The 15,550-nt window shown below is 43.1% G+C and overlaps 1 protein-coding gene across 4 annotated transcripts in view; it reads right to left on the bottom strand.

Annotated features, from left to right (window-relative positions):
- LOC126474091 (cuticle protein 65-like) overlaps window positions 1-15,550 on the bottom strand; it is a 99,904-nt gene that overhangs the window by 71,991 nt on the left and 12,363 nt on the right. For 2 of the 4 annotated variants that reach the window (XM_050101509.1, XM_050101508.1), the window contains exon 1: window positions 2,449-2,493. The exons of the other annotated variants lie outside the window; for them this stretch is intronic. In XM_050101509.1, the coding sequence (XP_049957466.1) occupies window positions 2,449-2,460 (12 nt within the window). In that variant the 5' untranslated portion in view covers window positions 2,461-2,493. Of the gene's footprint in view, window positions 1-2,448; window positions 2,494-15,550 lie in introns of those variants that run through there. 4 annotated transcript variants of the gene reach the window in all.

Raw genomic sequence — 15,550 nt, 5'->3', positions numbered from 1 at the left:
ACTTTTAATTTATTTTGTGATGCTAGGCGCTTACGCATTTATTAACAAGTTACTTTGGAATAAAGTATTTCTACGCGCACAAAACTATGTTAGTCTGAAAAGTTTGAAGGATTATAATTTATATAATATTTTGTGAAAGAAACGAGCTTTGGAATATTTCGATAGTTCGCTGTGTGAACAGCTAACAAAGCTGTGTGTAGTGGTGAGGAAATTCGTTACGAGTGACTGAGTTATGGTCCGTGAAACAGAGAATGTTCGTTTTTATTTAAATGTAAAGTACAGAATGACGTGTGGACAATTAAATAGGTTTATGCGTTGATTGTCATACGCAATTCTTGCTTGAAGTACTATGAACAGGCTAAGACCAAGACACGTATTTTAAGTAGCCGTTTTTCCACGGTGCGACGAACTGTATACTCACTTGTGCTCTGGTTGCTGTTTTAAAAGTTCCCGCTGAACTGACATATAGAGCGCCACGTACGAGTACAGTATGCAAGAAGTTTGAAATAACCTACTATCCACGGTCCTTGAACAGTGATTGAGGAATATAGCGCGTGTTTCGTCCTCTCGCTACTACTACGCAAGCCCCGTACAGTGGTTGCCATTATTTCTCGCTGCTGAATTAATACGCAGAATGTCACATTCAAGCTGTGAACCAAACGACATTGTAAAGAAAAATATTTTCGGTAGTTAACGAACTGTGGATCAGATAAACCAAAGTGTTTTGTGTGCGCTTTAACTCTCGCCGCCTGTAGTTGTAGTGGTTTTTGGTACGTCACTCCAGAATAAACGAATTACCTTCCTTTTGATGTGGTACTTAGACAATGAGTTCTGGGAGTAGAGGAGAAAAAGTGTTTAATGGTGAAAACTAATCTTTGGAAACAGTTCGTTATTCGCACCAACCTAATAAGTTCCTTGTTATAAAGAGCGACGAATGTAACTTACCAGAAGTTACAAATAATTTTTTTTACCACGTCCTGACATGTCAAATTTCGGAGAGTACAGCTACGATTGCACATCGGCCACGGATATCGCCATAGGATTACGAGATGCAGTTCGCTGACATAGGACAGCGCCACGCTGGCTACGCCAACTCAGTGATTTGAAGTGAATATTTTGGCTACAAAAAACGTTCTCGCTACAAACAGATGTTCTCTGTTTAAACGCTCTCTCTCTCTCTTCATGTAATCCGTTTCGTTACAAATTTAATTAATAAGTATCTTATTATTTTGCTACAATTGTAGGACTTACTACAACCTACTACACGTATTGTTTGTTCCACGAGCCTTAAAATCACTTCCTTTAAGTTCCAACATTGTACAAAAGTGGAAACGTGTTCTGAAGTGCAAATACTTTTCAAAGTAATGTTTAAATTCGCGAAATGATAACTTAGCGATGTACTTAGTTTCCTACGTCATTTACTTTCTGGAAATATCTTGCAATATTCACGTAATATTCAGCTTCGGTTACTCTTCAGTTAATTTTCCCGTTGAAGTCTCCTTAATTCGACTGACATTTCGTCACAAATTCGAAGCGCGAAATATTTATTGGTTCGTTTCAAATTCTTGACCATCGTCAGTATCGAATTTTGTTAATAAGCAAGGAGTGGCTTCAGTCTGATCCGATGCAATCCACATATGAATGGCGAGTACTACTAATGCAAGGAACTCTATTTACCTCGTGTAATTCATGTTTTATTATATCAATAAAATGAATTCCACATCACCAAGGAACTGCATTTAGGATCCTAGACTTATTGATAAAGATGTTAGTAGTAGCTCTCCAAATATATGGACGAAAGTAGAAACTCTTTCCTGCACACAGATCTCTTCAATAATATAATGAATGATGTGTATAACATGCGCAGGTTTACACAAATTGAGGTAGGGAAGCGAAATACACATACACTGATTGATACAGTTCCAGACATGGCTCATATACTAGCGTGTGACACAACTTTTACTGTTTCAGAGGAACACCTTCTCTTTTGTCTTACAAGGTAGAACGAACTAATTTTCACATCTGTGCACTTCAACTAAAAATAGAAATAAAATCGACCTATCTGCTGCAGCGATTACAGACTGTAGTTAAAAGTCCGTGATGATCGTCGCAGACTTCCGTAGCTTAAATACGCTCAGAAATTAATAAGAGATGACCTTCTCAAACTATTTTGCACTTCGAGAATAACTCGCGCTAGGCCAGTTCAGTGACTTTAAAGAGTAGTTCTTTCTGAGGAGTCGTTACACAATACTCTCGTTCTCAGTGGATATTGTGACAAGGATATCTCTAACTTGAATGCTAGAGGATATTTCTCGCGATCATCAAACTAACATGACACCTTTGTATCGTAAGATATAAAAGCAGTCCAAAGAACTCTGAAGACATAATACACAGAATGTAGTATAAGGGTTTCTACCCCCAGAGGACGCACGTTTAATCGATACGTACCAGGACCTTCATGGCTGTGAGATGGGCTGTTCGGAGCTCTACCAGCTGTGAACTGTGCCGAAACTCGCGTCGGACCGCTATATATACTGCCGGGGGAGAGTGTGAAAGGACCACGTCCTTCCGCGCGTGTCGTCCTTCAAAGGACACGCCCTGTCGGTGGCTGCAGTCAATAGAGAATGGTCAAGTACGTCAATAACAAAGTCTAACCTCGTAACCGATGTGGAAGAATCGGTGCTACATAGGTCACTAGACGATACACATCAGCAAAGTCATTCCAGCACCACTGTTATGCACGGAGATTACCATTTTCACAGTATTTGTTGCCCTATGACAGGATCTTACGCTTTGTTTTTAGGATTCTTCAGGACTTCAATGATTCCAGACTTATTACTGAACTATTCACTGACTCACATGTTGTTTGCGGACAACTATTTCAAGTTAATTATAGTCGACACAAAGGTGTGGGAGATTCAGCAACTGTATAAATGTTTAAGGTAATTCCCATTTATTATTCCATCCCAATTGCACATTTGTAATTAGATCACATGTGTCAATCACTCTGAATCACTTTCATCCCTAAGTAGTTGCGTCAGTAACCCACTGTGTCTTCTTAGAACACAGCACACTTGTATGTGGTTCTGAGTAGACAAAAAGGGTTGCTGAGGCAACTATTTAGATCTTAAGATGATCCAAAGTGATCTAAACATATAATCTAATTAAAAATGTGCAACTGAAACGGAAAAATAAATGAGAACTATCTTAAATTTCAAGTTAATGTCAATTCAATTTTTACTCTCTCGAAATGTTTTCAGTATCACAGATGAAGGTGATATCATTGCAGCACATCATCATAATTTTGGAAGTTGTTATTTCGTTTGACTGCGATAAAACTGCTCTCACTCGGAAGTATGGGCATTGTAAATGTGAAATCTATATCCTGTTGTATTTGTCATCGTTGGATACATTTTGCATAATCTCCCAACTGCTTCCCTTTATTGCCGATGTTCTAATGAAGGTAAATAGATGATTGAGATTGGTTATCAAAAAAAACTTTTACTGTACTTCATAATATGCTGTTATGGTCATCATTTTTTTTAGATTATTTTCCATAGAAAACGCACAGTGTTTGTGCCACATAGAGCAGATAAACATCTTACTTAGACTGTGAACTGGCACCACTTAGTACCAGTAAGATGGATGTAGAGGAATGACGGGCAAAGTTTACGCAGATTGATATCGTGGTCTGGAGAGTTGCGTGCCTAGGAAGTGGATGAATGATGGAGAAGACTCCCCCCCCCCCCTCCCCCCATGGTTTAAAAACTAAATTCGTAGATCCTGAGCAAGCAGAGGCTGTTGCATTCTTTGTTCAAAAGGGACGCACAAAGGTCAAAGCGAAGGTTAGGAGAGATTCGTGCGTCTGTAAAAAGATCTATGCACGAAGCTTACAACTACCACCACCACACAGCAAAAGATCAGGCAGAAAACCCGAGAAAATTTTGATCGTATGTAAAATCGCTAAGCGGGTCTAAGGCTTCCATTCGGCCCTTTGTTGACCAGTCTGGTGTGGCAGTTGAAGACAGCAAAATGAAAGCCAAAATTTTAAATTTCACTTTCAAGAAATCGTTCACACAGCAGACTCGTACAAACATATGGTCATTTGACCATCGGACAGACTCCCCTATGGACGACCTAGTAATAAGCATACCTGGTGTACAGAAACAACTGAAAGATTTGAAAACAAATAAATCATCAGTTCCGGATGGATCCCCATTTCGATTTCACAAAGTGTACTCTACTGCAGCCCGTTACCTAGCTTGCATTTATCGCAATTCTCACGCCCAGCACATAGTTTCAAGTGACTGGAAAAAATCGCAGGTGACTTCAGTATATACGAAAGGTAAAAGAACGTACCCGAAAAATTACAGGCCAGTCTCCCTGACTTCCATTTGCTACAGAATCATGGAACATATTCCCAGTTCGAATATAATAAACTTTCTTGAGGCTAGGAAACTGATGACCACGAATCAGCATTGTTTTAGAAAGCATCGCTCGTGCGGAACTCGTCTTGCCCTTTTCTCACGTGATATATTGAGAACTATGGATGAAGAGCAACAGGAAGATCCCATATTTCTAGATATCCGGAAAGCATTTGACACGGTGCCTCATTGCAGTCTCTTAACGAAGGTACGAGCATATGGAATAAGTTCCCATGTGGTAGGTCGCTCAAAGACTTCTTAAACAGTAGAAGCTGGAAGCGGTTGTCAGGGACGATAGAAGGACCACACAAAGGCAAGTGACTTAATTTACATATCGGATTACAATACTATAAAGTTTCTTCAAAGTACATGAACAGTGGCGCTGTTTACTGACTATGCTGATCACTGTCTGACAATTACTGGCAGGAGGCGAAACACGGATTCACACTTACCAACCACAGAGTAAATGTCAATGCCTGCTAACCCTGTAATGAAAAAAAGCTCATGTAACAGCCAGGATCTAGGAAAATTGCAAAGATGTCATTTTGGGATGTAGGGAAACTGAGCCCCGTGCAGTTCCGCATATGTGGCGAAAGGGACCAAACTGCTGAGATCTTCAGTCCGTGCACTTACACATTATGTCAACTAACTTAAGCTAAGAACAACACACACACCCATGTCCGAGGGAGGACCGAACCTCAGGCGGGAGGGGCCGCGCAATCCGCCTCAAACCGCGCGGCCAGTGAATGGTGCCAAAACTTGTATACGATTGGTAGATAAAGCTAAACCTGAAGTTCGTTAAACAAATTTTGATTGCCCTCGACTTAAACGTTGATTCCAATATATATACAGCAAGGACCGAGGTATTCTAGGTGGGTTCAAGTGGCTTCCCCTTGCAACCCTTGATCTGGTGTCATAGATTTACCACATCTTTGACCCTTTGAAGAAGGCGGGCCCGCATCTCGTGGTCGTGCGGTAGCGTTCTCCCTTCCCACGCCCGGGTTCCCGGGTTCGATTCCCGGCGGGGTCAGGGATTTTCTCTGCCTCGTGATGGCTGGGTGTTGTGTGCTGTCCTTAGGTTAGTTAGGTTTAAGTAGTTCTAAGTTCTAGGGGACTTATGACCACAGCAGTTGAGTCCCATAGTGCTCAGAGCCATTTGAACCATTTTTGAAGAAGGCGGTTCGTGGTCAACGCTTCATGTAGATATGTGAGTTCAAACAGGAGGTGGAAAAGTGGCTTCAAGAGCAACAAAACTCTGCATTCTCAGAATTTTCATAAAATAAATACTAAACGTTATGTACGTTGTTGTTGTTGTTGTTGATGTTGTTGCCAGCCGGTGTGGCCGAGCGGTTCTGGGCGCTTCAGTCTGGAACCGCGCGACCGCTACGGTCGCAGGTTCGAATCCTGCCTCGGGCATAGATGTGTGTGATCTCCTTAGGTTAGTTACGTTTAAGTAGTTCTAAGTTCGAGGGGACTGATGTCCTCAGAAGTTAAGTCCCATAGTGCTCAGAACCATTTGAACCATTTTTTGATGTTGTTGTTGTTGTTCTTCTTCTTCTTCTTCTTCTTCTTGTGTGGAAGAAAACATGTATGTGTCTTAAACTGTATGTTTACCATCGAAGACCAAATTCACCTCCATGCTGATAATAAAAACTAAAATGTAACACTCGGAGTTAAACGTTAAAAAACACATAATTTTCGCTACAAGTCAGGTAATACCAATATTATTTTCTGTAGGCAGCTAAGGCATGCAAACCAAAATATATCCTAAACGGGTTAATATGTGATATGTCCAGAGGGTAAACGCTATAAACTCAATTCGACTCACGTGCGGTAATCGCTTTGAGTCATAGAGGAACTAATTACACCACTTTGAGTTCTCTGTATGTTGTTTACGCTGTAAAGTGCTTGTTTGGAACTGCGAAGATGACGGAAAATCAAGCAGCTTGTGAGATTAGATCTGAAATACGTTTTGTGAATGTGAAGAACACTAAAGTAGTCGACATACATGGTCAAATTTGCAAGATTTACGGGGAAAATGCGATGAATGATTCAGTCTAAGATAGCTCCAGAAAGAGCTCTGTAAGAGCACGTCAAATTAAACACCTTTCAGTCGTCAATTTTGAACCTTATTTTGTTAGGCAACCAGTTTCAGCGTTTTGCTGCGTAATCTTGAGGCCATTGCCCGACCGATTGGAATAATCTACGCAACGCGGGGTAGCCGCGCGGTCTAGGCCGCCCTGTCACGGCCCGCGTGGCTCCCCGCGTCGGAGGTTCGAGTCCTCCCTCGGGCATGGGTGTGTGTGTGTGTGTCGTCCATAGCGTAAGTTAGTTTTAGTTAGATTAAGTAGTGTGTAAGCTTAGGGACCGATGACTTCAGCAGTTTGCTACCTTAAGAAATACCGCAATTAAAAAAAAAAAAAAAAAAAAAAAAAGAGAGAGAGAGAGAAATCTACCTCGCTGTGATCGAAGCGTGTGGTTGTCGGGTGATGCTTGAAGTGCTCACTGTAGCAGATATCTACTAATATCAGTACTACTGGCCCATACTTCGTCGCAAGCGAGATAGTTATAACTACACATCGGTCAGGGACCTGAAGATGGCGTAGTAAAACGATGAAGCTGGTTGCCTAGCAAAATAAGGTTGAAAATTGAGGCTAAAATGTGTTTAATTTGACATACTCTTACAGATCTCTCTCTGGAGCTAGTCTGACCAAGCTGCGTACATCTCTGACCTCATCTCTAGCAGCTGGCACCTCTTATAGTACCTGAGAATGTTCCTCTTTAGTCGAAACTTCAACACGGAATACAATCTCAAAGAACATGTTATCTCCAACTCAAGTCTTCGAAGAAAGCACTTGAGAATTCACGACATCCAGAAACAGATACCTCTAGTATGCCTATATCGATATTATTTTAGAGGTGTATATGGGGTCTGAAGATGGCTTATTCAATTACCACAACTGGTAGTAAAAATGAAATAAGTTCTCAATTTTCAGAGATTTTTGGTGAATGTCTTCGTTAAATAAGAAGTTAAGCACTGTCCGGCTTGACTAGCACTTGGATGGTTCCCATCCCGTTCTGCCGAGTGCTGTTGGCAAGCGAGGTGCACTCTACCCTTGTGAGGCCAATTGAGGCTCTATTGGACTGAGAAGTGTCGACACTGATCACAGACAATGGCCAGGAGGGCGGTGTTCTGACTACATGCCCCTCCGTATCCGCATGCGGTGACGCCTTAGAGTGAGGATGACATGGCGGCCGGTCGGTAACGTTGGGACTTAAAGGCCTGTTCGGACGGTGTTTGTTTGAAAGGACACGATCATTGGGCTTTCGGGCCAAGCGTAGAAGAATTACCGAAATGACTAAATTTGTTAACTATTCGTGTTCCGCCGTGGTTGAAGTGTACTGTACATGGCAAAATGGCGCCATCGAAAATCAGGCAACTGCAATGTACCATGGGCCGTAGATGACATGTGTGAACGGCGGCTGCGAAGATGTTACGGGAGAGCAGATGTACAACTATTGAAGCTGGCCGTTGTGGCCGAGCGGTTCTAGGCGCTTTAGTCCGGAACCGCGCTGCTGCTACGGTCACAGGTTCGAATCCTGCCTCGGGTATGCATGTGTGTGATGTCCTTATGTTAGTTAGGTTTAAATAGTTCTAAGTCAAGGGGACTGAAGACCTCAGATGTTAAGTCCTATAGTGCTTAGAGCCATTTCACCATTTTTACAACTACTGAGCAACTGACAGCCCAGCTAAACCAAGGGTCTTCCAACAATGAATCCTCAACGACCATATAGCGAACGTTGCTGCGTGTGGCTATCCCCTGCAGGCACCTGGATCATGCACCCAAGTTGGCTGTTGTTCATCGACGACTAAGGCTGGAAACTGGCGGCCAGTACAGCAGCAGGACATCCAGTGAGAGGCGACAGGTGGTCCTCTCAGGTGAATCACGTTTTATGCTCCATGAGACAGATGGCCGTTGTGGTCTACGGCGTCAAACATCTGAAAGCAATTGCCCTATAACATTCGTCGGAAGGGCCCAGAACGGAACAGGCAGCATTATTGTCTGCGGAGTGTTTTCGTGGCATTCCCTGTGTAGTGTAACGACGTAAGTTTTGTATAAATGATTTTCTTTTGCCACATGACCATGTGTAGACTTCGTCACGAACGTCAGTTCCAAAACACTTCAAACTTATTTAAACTCTTTTTAAAGTTGTCTCTGAATGGTTCTTGAACGAAACTGTAAGTAAAACATCAACATTTGAGTCGTATGCGCAGAATTACGTCACTCAGTCCAATTGGTTTGCGCAAACTTTTTTTTCAATTTAGATGTCGTTTGTTTCTTCTCAGAAATTATATTAATGCAAGTTATCAGCTTTAATAAAAATTAAAACCACATTGAATAAACTTTTAAGACTCAAACTCGTGATGAACGTTGTCAAAAATTAATAATCTTGTCAAATAAATCAGCAATACTTCTTCCTGAATATAATTCTTCATAAATAAATTCTCTGAACACGTATTTAAACTTTTGTAGTATACACTACTTTATTATCTTCATATGTACTACATATAGACGTGAACCTGAGCCTTGACAAGATAGGACTGAACATTTACAACATAATTAAACTTTCTATGACGTCATTGTTGTAGAAACATTACAAATTCTTATTTTTCAGTTTTCAGAAGCATGACGCAACAACTCGGTTTCAGGATCTTCTGTTGCTCTTTGGCTGTCGACCCGCGACGTATAGTGGCCAGCAATTTTCTCTCTGGTCCCGGCAGTGGAGATGCTGTGTCCGTTCGTTGCGCCGCCCTCTCCGTACATGAAACATAAAAATAAATACAAAACTTTAGACAATTCACAAACATTACAAATATTACAAAATACACAAACAAAACACTAAAGTAAGCTTATATTCACCTGCAAACTGGGCTGACACCGGTGGATGGGTGACGCTTCAATTTCGCGTCCCGCTACACCTGGCAGATCTCGTCATTCTGCTGGAAGGCACAATGGATTAACACAAGTATGCATCTACCCTGTAGACGATGACCAACCCTACATTTACTTTCTTTTTCCTCAGCACGGTGGTATCTACCAGCAGGACAATGTAACGAAACTTCCTGGCAGATTGTGTGCCCGACCGAGACTCGAACTGGCGATCTTTGCCTTTCGCGGGCAAATGCTCTACCAACTGACCAACTGAGTTACCCAAGCACGACTCACGACCCCTCCTCACAGCTTTACTTCTGGCAGTACCTCGTCTCCTACCTTCCAAACTTCACAGAAGCTCTCCTGTGAAACTTGCAGGACTAGCACCGCTGGAAGAAAGGATATTGCGGAGATACAGCTGAGCCACAGCCTGGGGTATGTTTCCAGTATGAGTTCGAGTGTCGGTCCGGCACACACTTTTAATCTTCCAGGAAGTTACAAAAGCACCGTACACTCCGCTGCAGAGTGAAAATTTCATTCAGGACAACGTAACGTGTCAGACAGTTCGCACTGTATGTGCGTGGTTCGAAAAGCACAAAGGATAGATTTATCGTACTACCATGAAACTCTTCGGATTTAAGCCCAATCGCGACTCACTGTTCGCGCCATTGATCCGCAATCGAGAAACCTTGCGCCATTGGCCACGGAATTGGAAACAGCGTGGCTCCACATCCCTGTCGCTACCTTCCATAGCCTCAGTGACTCTCATCCTCCATATCTAGCGGTGGTGCGCACTGCAAAAGGTAGTTATTCAGACTATTGAGGGTGGTCACATTAATGTGATCGGACAGAGTAGAGTGCTATTAGTACAAAAGACATTGCTTTCTCATAAGATGTTGGTTCATGTCTTATGAAAGCCTAAAGGCAAATACGCTAATGTTTCATAAATTACACGGCTTGTGAGAAGTTGTGGCGAAGAACAAATGATAAATGGAATAATTCACACCCTCAATGTTTTATGAGCGACAAGGAGAATATTCAGTGAAATGATCAATGCAAATGAAATCAGAAAAGCAGATTCACTTGCTAATGGAAATTCTTCACATCTGTCAACCATTGTGAGTCTTTGTTTGTTGACTTCAAGTAAGAAATCATTACAATAATTCTTCAAGTGCAGGAGAATATCTTTAGAATAATGTTGCCACTAGAATGATTGTATGAAACAGAATATAAATTTTATTGGAACAAACTGAAGTCTGGAGAAATATTTTTTCTTTTGTAGGCTTCCTTTGCAACATTTTCTTTGCCTCCTGGGCTATTATCTGGATATTCATTACCACAGTTTGGGTTTGACATTTTATTTTCTGCCACAGTGGCACCGGTTGTCTTTTTTCTTGATATGGACCAATTTCACCTTAGCAGTAACATCAGCAGTATCTTGCGACTGTGCGGACGAAGACTATTTCATATATCAGCGAAACTGTTTACTGTACACACAGGAAACGGCTACACGGGTAGCGGGGGCTGTGTGGAAGGGACTGCTCGGTTTTTAGGTTGGATGGTCTCAGGAAACCACAGAAAGGTGTCCGTCTGAAAGGGGGTAGGTAAAACAAAGTAAGGAAGTTGTAGCAACAACCGGTATTGTATAAGTAAATTCTTGTAGCTGTGCTGGGAAAGAACCAAAGCTCCAACCCCTAATACAAAGCACTGAAGCTCAAATACACTCCTGGAAATGGAAAAAAGAACACATTGACACCGGTGTGTCAGACCCACCATACTTGCTCCGGACACTGCGAGAGGGCTGTACAAGCAATGATCACACGCACGGCACAGCGGACACACCAGGAACCGCGGTGTTGGCCGTCGAATGGCGCTAGCTGCGCAGCATTTGTGCACCGCCGCCGTCAGTGTCAGCCAGTTTGCCGTGGCATACGGAGCTCCATCGCAGTCTTTAACACTGGTAGCATGCCACGACAGCGTGGACGTGAACCGTATGTGCAGTTGACGGACTTTGAGCGAGGGCGTATAGTGGGCATGCGGGAGGCCGGGTGGACGTACCGCCGAATTGCTCAACACGTGGGGCGTGAGGTCTCCACAGTACATCGATGTTGTCGCCAGTGGTCGGCGGAAGGTGCACGTGCCCGTCGACCTGGGACCGGATCGCAGCGACGCACGGATGCACGCCAAGACCGTAGGATCCTACGCAGGGCCGTAGGGGACCGCACCGCCACTTCCCAGCAAATTAGGGACACTGTTGCTCCTGGGGTATTGGCGAGGACCATTCGCAACCGTCTCCATGAAGCTGGGCTACGGTCCCGCACACCGTTAGGCCGTCTTCCGCTCACGCCCCAACATCGTGCAGCCCGCCTCCAGTGGTGTCGCGACAGGCGTGAATGGAGGGACGAATGGAGACGTGTCGTCTTCAGCGATGAGAGTCGCTTCTGCCTTGGTGCCAATGATGGTCGTATGCGTGTTTGGCGCCGTGCAGGTGAGCGCCACAATCAGGACTGCATACGACCGAGGCACACAGGGCCAACACCCGGCATCATGGTGTGGGGAGCGATCTCCTACACTGGCCGTACACCACTGGTGATCGTCGAGGGGACACTGAATAGTGCACGGTACATCCAAACCGTCATCGAACCCATCGTTCTACCATTCCTAGACCGGCAAGGGAACTTGCTGTTCCAACAGGACAATGCACATCCGCATGTATCCCGTGCCACCCAACGTGCTCTAGAAGGTGTAAGTCAACTACCCTGGCCAGCAAGATCTCCGGATCTGTCCCCCATTGAGCATGTTTGGGACTGGATGAAGCGTCGTCTCACGCGGTCTGCACGTCCAGCACGAACGCTGGTCCAACTGAGGCGCCAGGTGGAAATGGCATGGCAAGCCGTTCCACAGGACTACATCCAGCATCTCTACGATCGTCTCCATGGGAGAATAGCAGCCTGCATTGCTGCGAAAGGTGGATATACACTGTACTAGTGCCGACATTGTGCATGCTCTGTTGCCTGTGTCTATGTGCCTGTGGTTCTGTCAGTGTGATCATGTGATGTATCTGACCCCAGGAATGTGTCAATAAAGTTTCCCCTTCCTGGGACAATGAATTCACGGTGTTCTTATTTCAATTTCCAGGAGTGTAGTTATATGTACGGAAAGCTGGCTAAAGCTGGAAATAACTTCAGCCGACATTTTTTAAACGACCTAATAGTGTTAAGAAAGGATGGATTAAATACAGTTGGTGGTGGAGTATTTAGTTGCTGAACAATTCAAAGAAAACTTGAGTCTCATTTCAAATAGGTTCCCCACTTACACAATTATAGTCAGTGGTGACTTCAATTTACCCTGGATATGCTGTAAAAATTATACGTTTAAAGCCGGCGGCAGGCATAAAACGTCATCGGAAATTGTAGTGACTGCTTTCTCAGAAAATTGTTTTTGACAATTAGTTCATGAGCCCACTCGAAGCGTAAGTGCTTGCCAAAGCATACTTGACCTCTTAGTAACAAATAATCCTGGACAAATAGGGAGTATCGTGACGAATACAGGGATTAGCGACCACAAGGCAGTTGCTGCTAGGATGAATACCGTAACACCTACAACCATTAAAAAGAAACGCCAAGTATATCTAGTTAAAAACCTGATAAAAATGCTCGTAAAGCATTTTTAAGAGACAGTCTTCACTCCTTCTGATGTGATCATACAAGCATAGAAAAGATGTGAAATAATTTCAAAGAAACAGTAATGGCGGCAGTTGAGAGATATATACCACATAAATTAATAAGTGATGGTATTGATCCCCCATAACACAAAAAACGGGTCAGATCGCTGTTGCAGAAGCAGCGAAAAAAAGCACGCCAAATTTAAAACAACGGAAAATCCCCAAGATAGGGAACGTTTTGCAGAAGTTCGAAATATAGCGTTTACTTCAATGCGAGATGCTTTTTATAATTTCCACAACGAAACTCTGTCTCGAAATCTGGCAGAAAACCCAAAGAGATTCCCAAATACATTCTGGTCATAAATAAAGCACACCAGCTGCAGGACGCAAGCAATACCTTCTCTGCGCGATAACAACAGTGCCACTAAAGCAGAGTTATGAAACACGGTTTTCCGAAACTCCTTCACCAAAGAAGACGAAGAAAATATTGCTGAATTCCAATCAAGAACAACTGCCAAGATGAGAAACATTGAAGTAGATATCCTCGGTATAGCAAAGCAACTTAAATCACTCAATGAAGGCAGGGCCTCCGGTCCAGATTGTTAGCATTTAGGTTCCTTTCGGAGTATGCTCCATATTTAGGAGTTATATACAATCGCTCGCTCACAGAAAGACCCATACCTAAAGACTGGAAAATTGCTCAAGTCACACCAAACCCAACAAGGGAATTAGAAGTAAGACGCTGAATTACAAATGGTTCAAATGGCTCTGAGCACTATGGGACTCAACAGCTATGGTCATCAGTCCCCTAGAACTTAGAACTACTTAAACCTAACTAACCTAAGGACATCACACAACACCCAGTCATCACGAGGCAGAGAAAATCCCTGACCCCGCCTGGAATCGAACCCTGGAACCCGGGCGCGGGCGCTGAATTACAGACCCATATAACTAACGTCGATTGGCAGTGGGGTTTTGAAACATATACTGTGTTCGAACGTTTTGATTACCTCGAAGAAAATGATTTATTGACATAGTCAACACGGATTCAAAAAATATCGCTCTTGTGAAAGGCAACTAGCTCTTTACACTCATGAAGTAAAGAGTGCTATGGACAAGGGATGTCAAATTGATTCCATATTTTTAGATTTCCAGAATCTCACAAGTGTCTTCTAAACAAACTGCGTGCCTATGGAATATCGCCTCAGTTCTGCGACTGGATTCGTGATTTCCTGCCAGAAAGATCACTGTTCGTAGTAAGAGACGGAAAGCCATGGAGTAAAACAAAAGTAATATCCAGAGTTCTCCACGGAAGTGTTACAGGCCATCTGTTGTTCCTGATCTATATTAACGACATATGAGACAATCTGAGTAGCCGTCTTAGATTGTGTGCAGATGATGCTGTCGTTTACCATCCTGTTAATTCATCAGATGACCAAAACGAACTGCAAAATGATTTAGATAAGATATCTGGATGGTGCGAAAAGTGGCAATTGACCCTAAATAAAGTACTAAAAAAACCGCTAAATTTCAATTACGCGATAAGTCACAAAAAAACCGGAGATTGTGAATTTAACTGAATACTTAGGGATTACAATAACAAATAACCTTAATTGGAACGATCACATAGATAGTGTGGTGGGTAGAGCGAACCAAAGAGTGCGATTTATTGGCAGAACTCTTAGAAGGTGCAACAGGTCTACTAAAGAGACTGCTTACGCCGCGCTTGTACGCCATATTCTGTGGTATTGTTGTACGGTGTTGGATCCGCGTGAGGTGTGACTGACGGATGACATCGAAAAAGTACAAAGAAGGGCTGTTCGTTGTATATTATCGCGAAATAGGGGAGGTAGTGCCACAGACATGATACGTAAATTGAAGTGGCAGTCATTATAACAAAGGCGTTTTTCGTTGCGACGGGATCTTCACACGAAATTTCAATCACCAGTTCTCTCCTCCGATTTCGAAAACATTCTGTTGGCACTCACCTACAGAGGGAGAAATGATCATCACGATAAGACAAATCTGGGCTCGCAGAGAAAAGTGCCTCTTTTCCCCGGGCGCCGTTCGGCACCGGAACGGTAGAGAGACAGCTTGAAGGTGGTTCAATGAAGCCTCTGACAGGCACTTCACCGTGAATACCAGAGTAACCACGTAGATGTGGATGTAAACCAGTGGTTTAACATCTAAATCTCGTCCAGTTTTCATAAGTTTGTAATGATGCACTCTATGTTCAACAGACTGATCGGCTTAACGATCTTTGTATTGTCATGGGTTTAAAGTGAACATATATCACGAGGCGGCGTGTTTCGCCTGGGCGAGCGAAATGTTTGTTCCTTGACTTAGCGGTGCTCCATGGCGAGCGAAGAAAAGTAATTAAATCGATATGTGGGAGGACTTTGTTACAAGATAGCATAACGAGAGGACGTGTAGGAAGTGTGTTCGATGAAACAGACATTGTTAGCCGCCATATTGCATTATTATTATTATTATTATTATTATTATTATTATTATTATTATTATTATTA

This window comes from Schistocerca serialis, chromosome 4 (assembly GCF_023864345.2).
Source record: "Schistocerca serialis cubense isolate TAMUIC-IGC-003099 chromosome 4, iqSchSeri2.2, whole genome shotgun sequence".
Taxonomy (NCBI): domain Eukaryota; kingdom Metazoa; phylum Arthropoda; class Insecta; order Orthoptera; family Acrididae; genus Schistocerca; species Schistocerca serialis.
The sequence above is the reverse complement of the archived record's forward strand: the minus strand, read 5'-3'. Positions and strand labels throughout refer to the sequence as shown.